A 9,230-nucleotide genomic window follows, 5' to 3' on the forward strand; every position below is an offset into this window, starting at 1 on the left:
TTCCCTGTTTCTCCACCTGCCCCTGGTGCTCTGACTCTCTGGACTTGGGGTGGGAATGTGGGTCCGTTTCAGTTCTGACACCAAACCAGGGGGTCTTACCCCGGAGGTGTGTTCATGGAAACTAGGTGCCCAAGCTGCATTTTAAGCTGTGATGACCCGTGTTTATCATTTGGTAGGAAAGGAGAATTAGCTGACACATGCCTCCTTCAAGTATGAGGTTTTCCATGAGAAATGGCATCGTTATTTTGCTCAGAGAAGTCTCCCCTAACTTGTCACGGTCTTTTCCTCCTATGACAGGTCCTCATGTTCACAGGCAGAGCAAATGTCCAACAGCAGCTCCATCACCCAGTTCCTCCTCCTGGCATTCACAGACACACGGGAGCTGCAGCTCTTGCACTTCTGGCTCTTCCTGGGCATCTACCTGGCTGCCCTCCTGGGCAACGGCCTCATCATCACCACCATAGCCTGTGACCAGCACCTCCACACCCCCATGTACTTCTTCCTGCTCAACCTCGCCCTCCTCGACCTGGGCTCCATCTCCATCATTATCCCCAAATCCATGGCCAACTCCCTGTGGGATACCAGGGTCATTTCCTTTGCAGGATGTGCTGCCCAGGTCTTCTTTGTATGTTTCTTATTTGGTGCAGAGTATTCTCTTCTGACCATCATGTCCTACGACCGCTACGTTGCCATCTGCAAACCCCTGCACTACGGGACCCTCCTGGGCAGCAGAGCTTGTGTCCACATGGCAGCAGCTGCCTGGGCCACTGGGTTTCTCAGTGCTCTGCTGCACACGGCCAATACATTTTCACTGCCACTGTGCAAGGGCAATGCCCTGGACCAGTTCTTCTGTGAAATCCCCCAGATCCTCAAGCTGTCCTGCTCAAACTCGTACCTCAGGGAACTTGGGCTTCTTGTGGTTAGTCTCTTACTAGTATTTGGGTGTTTTGTGTTCATTGTGGTGTCCTATGTGCAGATCTTGAGGGCCGTGCTGAGGATCCCCTCTGAGCAGGGACGGCACAAAGCCTTTGCCACGTGCCTCCCTCACCTGGCCGTGGTCTCCCTGTTTGTCAGCACTGCCATGTTTGCCTACCTGAAGCCCCCCTCCATCTCCTCCCCATCCATGGACCTGGTGGTGTCTGTTCTGTACTCGGTGGTGCCTCCAGCAGTGAACCCCCTCATCTACAGCATGAGGAACCAGGAGCTCAAGGATGCCCTGTGGAAACTCATATCTTAGTGTTTTCTGAAGCAATAAACTGCTCATCTCCATCTACATAGCAGTTTTAATGTAACTAGTTAGAGGTCCAGCCTCCCATCTGTATTTTCTCTTGTTATTAGCCTTTTTTTAAATTGTGATAACATTTTCATCCCCTTTCTAATTCACTGTCTGCTTTTCTTTTATAACCCCTGGCTGTGTAAATGAGGAGCCATGATCTTTGTGTATTTAAACAAAATAAAGCATCCTGTAGTGACTTGTTTTTCAATATATATCCTTCCTGCAAGGCCTTTTGGAGCTGCAGGGACAGCTCTTGTGTGCATGGGAGGAGGGGAAAAGAGTCCAGCCTGGCAGCCCTGCCAGGGAGCACCAGCGCTTGGCCTTCCAGAGCTGTTCTCGTTCCACTCCCACACTCTCCTTCTCATCCCTTGTGTTGGTGCAAGGCCTGAGTGCTCTGGCAGCCTGGTCACCGTCCTGCTGTGTGTCAGTCCTGTGAGCACAGGCAGGGACAGGCCATGGGCACTGCTGTGACAGAGCTGGCCTCCGTAACACTACTTCTATAAAGGAAAGTGATGTTCACAGGGCAGTGCCTGAGGGCTTAGGTCTTCTTCAAGTTCGTCTTCAGGACATGCACAAGAAAGCAGCCTGCAGGTTGAAACAGCAGTGTAGAGATAAACAGTGTGTGTGTGCAGGGCTGGGCACTCAGCAGTGTCCTCTCACAGCCAGGCCTCCTGCCAGAGACCTGCAGGACCAGCAGAGCAGGGGCTGGGCTGTGCCCCTGTGCACTGGACACCCCGCGGAAGCTGCCCCAGGACATCGTCATGGACTGGCCCCTCACAACCTCCATTTCCAGCCCTGGCCTCTCACCCCAGCTCACAGAGGTTGTCTTCCCTCCATGGAGGGACACTGAATGAGTAGCTCAGCAGTCTAAGTTTGCATTGTACAGATGAGATGTGAGCATGCACATAATGTACACGAGTTGACATGAACCCAAGTGAGCACAAACGCCATCAGTTATTCCAGGGGGTTCCATGAAGGCCCATGGGACAGACAGTGTCTCGAGGTCACTTCATGTTGAGAGTAACATGCCATGGGAAACCACCAGAATGCAGCACTGGGATGTGCTTCCTTGAACTGAGATCCCTCCCTGTGTCCATTCCACATGACATGGGACATCTCAGACGAATACAGAGCAGGGGGACACACCTTAGGGCTGAGGTACCTCCCATCCCTTCGGAGTGGCAACAGGAGGTTTTCATCGAACAGATGAGCTGTGAGCATGCACGTCATGTATGTGAGGTGAGAGGAACCTCAGGTGAGATGAGCCCAGGTGAAAACAAACAGCCATTCCTTGAGGTTCCATGAAGGCCTGTGGGGCAGACAGGCAGACAGCTCACTTCATGTTGGATGTTACATACCAGAGAAATCAGCCTAGATGCAGCACTGGGATATTTCCCCACTTAAATCGTTAGTAGGAAATATATTTGATAACTTTGATAGAAGAAACATACAATCATCTGGTCAGGTCCTGGGCCATAGGGGTTTTATGGATGGGTATGGTGTGTTATGACAACAGTTGTGTCTCAGACACTCATAATCCAGTAAGCAGTATGTGACTGTGAAGGGGACAGTGAGGTCAGTTCTGTCTCTGGAGGTGACAGCCCAGCAGCAGGAACGTGGCTGGGAAAGAACCTCTGCATAAGTACCCACAGGCCCTACCCAGGAAGAGGCCTTGGAGACAGGTTGTCATGTCCATCCCACCTGAGTACATGATGGGACAGAAATAGGGACATGCTCATGTCTATCAGAGAAGCTGAAGGTCCAGCAGCAGTCATGGTGAGGTTACTTCTCTCTGGTCTAGTGGAAGACCACAAGAAGACTAACAGGTAGGGTTCCCTGCTTGATGGGCAGTTTCTGAGGTGGCTGAGCTTTCCCAAGTAGTAGGAACAACCAGGAGAGGAAAAAAAAGCTACCAAGTGCAGATTGGGAAGTGGAGACTGGATATCAGGAGGAAGAAATGTCACTGGAAGGGCAGTGCTGTGGTGCAAGAGGTCACCCAGAGGGAGCTGGATCAGCCCATGGTTTGTGTTCCAAAGAACAGCCAGTGAGGGTGCAGACACATCAGTGAAGGGACAGAAATGCTGGGGTGAGAGCAGGTGGGGAAGCAGATGGGTGTGTGCAGCCTGCAGGGAAAGAGGGGCAGATGTAGGACTGTGCAGAACAGTCTGCGATGAAGATGACAAAGGCCACTGTTGAGGCTGGAAGGGACCAACAGGACCCAGGTCTCTGTCCCCTTGGCCATGGCAGTTGTCTCTGCCACTGAGGTCCAGGAGAAGACATGTTGTCCTCATGGCACTGGGGCCTCGTTGCCTCCTTGCAGCCCCATGGGGAAGCTGGAAGTTGTTGTACCAGTGTTGTCCTTCCCTCGGCCTTGCACACCCACATCCCACGGTCCCAGGCAGAGCCCTGAGCCGTCTGTGAGGGACAGGATCCCCCTTCCCATTGCCTGGAGGTCGTGGCTTCTCCTTTCTGCTGCAGAAAGCAAACCAAGGGGTTTCTCAGCATCAGAGCTGAGGAAAACACTAAAAGGAGACCTCATGGTGGCTACAGCTTCCTCACAAGGGGGGAAGGAAGGGTAGGTACTGAGCTCTTCTCTCTGGTGACCAGTGACAGAACCTGAGGGAACAGCAGGACGATGTGCCAGGGGAGGGTGAGTTGGACATGAGGAAAAGGTTCTTCACCCAGAGGGTGCTGGGCACTGGAACAGGCTGCCCAGGGAGGTGTCACGGCCCCAACCTGACAGTGATCAAAAAGAGACTGGACAACGTCCTCAGACACACGGTGTGGACTGTGGGGTTGTCCTGTGCAGGGACAGGAGTTGGACTCAATGATCCTTGTGGGTCCTTCCAACTCAGGACATTCTATGATTCTATGGAATACTAGGTCAAAAGCCCATGTTTTCATTGTACAGATGAGTTGCAAACATACACATCATGTGCAAGTCCACTGTGTGCATGTGGTGAGATGAACCCAAGGGAGCGCAAATGCTTTCAGCTATTCATTAGGGATCCATAAAGGTCAGTGGGAGAGAGATGGTGTTGAGGGATCTCTTCCAACCTGCGTTATTCTAGGATTCCATGAATCTTTTCTTGGAGAGCTCTTTCACATCAGAATAGACACAGGAAGAGGAAGAAGAAGAAAAAAAAAGAGGCAGAAGCAGAGATAAAAAATGCCCCAGTGTAAATACAGCAGCTCCTCTGAGGAACGTTTCTCCACTCAAACCCTTGATAGGAAATCTATTAGATACATTTGATGAAACCAGCTTAGTTTTACCTGCTCACACACTGGAGCACAAGGAGGGTGATGGCTGGGTACGATGCCATGTGCTCAGCTGTGTCTCAGGAACTCCTAATCCAGTAGGAAGCCAATGGCTGTGGAGGGGACTATGAGTCACTTGTGCCCCTGCAGGGGACAGGCCAACAGCAGGAACAGGGCTGGGAAAGGGACTGGGAGGTCACACATACGAGACGAGCAATCGGGCCCAATCAGCATGGCTTTATGAAAGGCAGGTCCTGCTTGACCAACCTGATCTCCTTCTATGACAAGGTGACCGGTGACAAGGTGACTTAGCAGATGAGGGAAAGTCTGTTGTGGGGGAGTGAATCCGCCACACAGGCTGTGTATGTTGTGCACTTAGACTTCAGTAAAGCCTTTGACACCGTATCCCACAGCGTCTCCTGGAGAAGCTGCAGCTCATGGCCTGGATGGTGTATCTGCGATGGATAAAGAACTGGCTGGAGGGCCGGGCCCAAAGAGTTGTGGTGAACGGAAACAAACCCAGTTGGCGGTCGGTCACTAGTGGTGTCCCCAGGGCTCAGTATTGGGGCCAGTTCTGTTTAATCTCTTTACCAATGATCGGTATGAAGGGATGAAGTGCACCCTCAGTAAGTCTGCAGATGACACCAAACTGGGTGGGAGTGCTGATCTGCTGGAAGGTGGGAAGGCCACACAGAGGGACGTTGGCTGACTGAGGCCAATTGTATGAGGTTCAACAAGACCAAGTGCCGGGTCCTGCACTTGGTTTATAACAATCCCCTGCAACAATACGGGCTTGGGGAAGAGTGGCTGGAAAGCTGCCTGGCGGAAAAAGACCTGGAGGTGTTGATTGGCAGGTGCTGAACATGAGCCAGCGTGTGCCCAGGTGGCCAAAAAGGCCAATGGCCTCCTGGTGTGCATCAAGAATAGTGTAGTGGGCAGAACCGGGGCAGCGATCATCCCCTTGTACTTGGTGCTGGTGAGGCCACAACTCGAATCCTCAGTTCGGTTTTGGGTTCCTCACTGTAGGAAAGACCTTGAGGTGCTGGAGTGAGTGCAGAGGAGGGGACAAGGCTGTTGAGGGTCTGGAGCACAAGTCTTCTGAGGAGTAGCTGAGGGACCCGGGGGTGTTTAGCCTGGAGAAAAATGAGACTGAGGGGAGACCTTTTCACTCTCTACAACTACCTGAAAAGAGGTTGTAGCATGGAGGGTGTTGTTGTTCTCCTGAGTAGCAAGTGATAGGATGAGAGGAAATAGCCTCAGCTTGTGCCAGGGAAGGTTCAGAATTGATATTAGGAGACATTTCTTCATGGAAAAAGTTGTGAAGCAGTGGAACAGGCTGCCCAGGGAACTGGTTGAGTCACCATTCCTTGTGCCTTAGCCCAGCTTCTAGGAGGATCTGTTCCATGGTCTTCCCAGGCACAGGTCAGAGGCTGACAGGTCAGTAGTTTTCAGGGTCCTCCTTTCTACAGCAGAAACACTGCCACACAGCGCAGCTTGGAATGGACATGAGGAGGAAGAAATGTCACTCAAAGGGTAGTGCTTTGGTACAAGAAATCATCCAGGAGCATGGGATCAGTCCACCTCCTTGTGTTTCAAGGAACAGAGCACAAGAGTGGAGACACATCAGCCAATGTATGGAAACACCAGGGTGAGAGCAAGGGGAGGGAGCGAGATGGGTGTCTACAGCCTGCAGGGAAACAGAAGCAGCTGTGGGACAGTGGAGGACAACCCGTGGTGGAGATGGCAAAGGGCACTGGCAAGGCTGGATGTCGCCAAGAGAACCCAAGTCTTTGTCCCCTTGCCTATGGCAATCGTCTCTGCCACCAAGGCCTATGAGGAGCCATGTTGTCCTCAGGCACTGGGGCACCTCATGGCCTCCTTGCACACCCCGGTAAGGCTGGGAACTGTCACACCATTGTCCTTCACTCAGCATCACACAGCCCACATCCCCCTGCCCCAGGAGGAGCCCTGAGCAACGGGTGAGGGACAGGATCTGCCTTCCCAGGGGCTGGGGGTCAGGCCTTGGCCTCTCTGCTTCGTCCAACAAAACCAGGGTTTTCTCAGCACCTCAGCTGCCTGCACATGACCCTTTGTTTATCTGCCAGCATGGCCTCCAATTCTCTGCTCTAACGAGTCCCTGGGGAGGCTTTGCTGGTACTTGCCCTCAGTGGAACTCATAAATACTTCAAGGGACTTTGTACTTTTTTCCTCTGACTTCTAGAAAGGTTTGTGCGATCTCCTCTCAGCACCTGAGGTTCAAGGACTCAGCACCAAATGCACCATGGGGCTCATCACACTGAAGAAAGCTCTAAGAATCCATGTCTCGTAATTTCCTTCTAGTCTTGTACAGTTAATTAGAGACATTTCCTACTGTAGTTATGGAGAGTGATTTCAAAAACATTCTAATAAAACTGACGGGTTTTTTTGTTGTTGTTGTTAAAGGGTATAGTTTATTGTGTTTCAGTGTGGAGAAGAGGTGATTGCAGCATTATCTGATATTGACCCAGGGTCTCTCCTAAGGAGGTCTGGACTGGTTGGAGAAGCTGTCCCTTGAGCTCTGACACCGTGTGGACAACCTTGCTCCTCACCTCCCCAACCCCATCATTTCTCTCATTGGCCACCTGGGACTTGCATCTCTTTTCCTTACCCCAGACTTCTCCACTGCAGTCTGCAGCTGGATGTTCCAGCTCCTTTGCACCAGCTCCCACCTGCTCTCCTTAGAGATCTGGCTGCACACAGGCAAAGAGGGACTTCTCCTTACTTTTGAACAAACAAAATAAACTGATAAGAATCATGGTTAAAAGAAAACACATTCCTCAGCTGTATGCCAAGGAAAAACTGCCACCAATGAGGTTCACTCTCTCCAAGGCATAACCATGCAAGAAATGATTTAGACAGAAAGGAAATTAGAAAATAAACACAATAAAAGAGTTGGCTAAAGACAGAATTAGACAGACTACTGAAAGACAAGGAAGCTTTTAAGTCCGTGAAGCTGAAAGCAGCAACTGGATTGTTGAGAAGTGTCTGAGTGATCAAAGAGTAAGGGGAAGGGCAATCCAGAGACCGATCGCAAGTGCTTGTGTGCAGATCAGCTGCTGGAAATGGGACTTCAGACATGGTCAGTTTAGTTAGGGCAGAGGAAATACCTGAACGATGAGGGAGATCAGATGCACAGACTAACAGAGTGCTGACAAGGCAAATCTTGTGGAAGAAGAGAAGTTCTCTTCTTGCTCTTAATGCACATCCAAAATAGTGTCATTTTGATGTCATGGGAAAACACTGGTATTTAAAGTATCAAAACAAAGAAAGGAGAATTACAACACCAACAACGTTTGATGCTTAAAGTTGCAAGAAGACATTTCCTTCACTCTACATCTTTCATTTTGTTTCTTTTTCCCTCCATTTTTAGAAAATGTTCTCTAGATTTCTGTCCTACCAAAGCCTACAGCATTAAGAAAGATAATCCTTGTGTCTTGCACAGAGTCGAAGGCACCAAAAAATCCACTGCCCTGGACTGTCAATGCCACTTTTTACTCTTGGCACAGCGTGAGTCATGCTCGAAGCTGTTGGCCACTCTTGCCTGATGGAGGAAAGAAGAATATAAAGCTTAATTGAACTGTTCTCTTTGTAGATGGTCATGTTGACAGTGATCTCAACAGACCTGTGTTATCTGTCTTTCTATGTGAGTATAAGGAAAAAGAAATATTTATGTAGAGGTAAATGTAGAGTAAAATGCATAGGTGTGCCCAGTTACTCAGCAAAGTACATTTCCTACCAGCACTCTCAAAGGAAGAATCTTTCTTCTGAAAAATTGCTGTTTTGATACTGTCTTTGTCACTCCGTCCCCTGCCCCACTGGCCACTGGGACCAGGGTTCCCTCAGCTGCCTTCCTTGTGCTGACAATATCTTTGGAGAAGCCCTCCTGGGTGCGCTCCCCTTGCATGGCCATTTCAGCCACTGCTCAGCACTGGCTTTGCTGGCTCCATCCCTGCACCCCCAGGCCAGGTGTCTGTCTGTCTGTCTCCTGGGCAGCCTGTTCCCCTCCAGCCTCCCTGCACGTCCTTCTGCTGTTTGATCTCCTAAGGCAGGGGGTCACTGTGCACCCATGCTGACCTCTTGCCAGGCCCTGCTCAACTCCCTGACCATCAGATTGGCTTCTTCCTGGGCTTTGATGAAGCTGTCCCTGAAGATCCAAGACAGCAGTCCCTCTGTTCTCCAGGACAGCCCAAGGAGATCCTCAGCTAACTGAAATCAGCTCTCCTGCAGGACTGCACTGTTGTTCTGCAGTTGCCCTGCTTCTCCACCATCTCACGGTCACTGCAGCCATGGCCGCCCTCATCCTTAGATCCCCAGCCTGATCCACCTTGTCTGTCAGTAAGAGACCAGCCCTAGCCAGCTCGTCCAGTGTTTGTCTCAAAATGCTGTCTTCCACATCCTGCAGGAACCTCCTGGGTTGCTTGTGCCCAGCCCTGCTGCCCTCCCAGCAGACCGAGAGATGGTCCAACTTGCCATGTAATCCAGGACCTGTGACCATGAGGCTTCCTCCAAGGCAAGGGCTGTGCACGCCAGGCTCCCCTCTGCACAGAGCTCATCTCCACCTCCTCATCCACCCGCCTGCCTTCCTGAGGAGCCCTGCCCACCCATGGCTGCCCTCCCACCACCGAGCTGTCCCACCAGGGCTCTGCAGTCCCCATGG

At 51.2% G+C, this 9,230-nt stretch overlaps 1 protein-coding gene across 1 annotated transcript; it reads left to right on the forward strand.

The window, feature by feature from the left end:
• Positions 1 to 703: 703 nt before the first annotated feature.
• LOC136001067 (olfactory receptor 14J1-like) lies at positions 704 to 8,779 on the forward strand (the record flags this gene model as incomplete). The annotated part of the gene is made up of 2 exons (XM_065655114.1): positions 704 to 1,165; positions 8,684 to 8,779. Coding segments are annotated over 2 exons (558 nt in total), but the record flags the coding sequence as incomplete, so codon positions are not given.
• Between the last annotated feature and the right edge of the window lie 451 nt (positions 8,780 to 9,230).

Source organism: Caloenas nicobarica, chromosome 37, assembly GCF_036013445.1.
Source record: "Caloenas nicobarica isolate bCalNic1 chromosome 37, bCalNic1.hap1, whole genome shotgun sequence".
Classification (NCBI taxonomy): domain Eukaryota; kingdom Metazoa; phylum Chordata; class Aves; order Columbiformes; family Columbidae; genus Caloenas; species Caloenas nicobarica.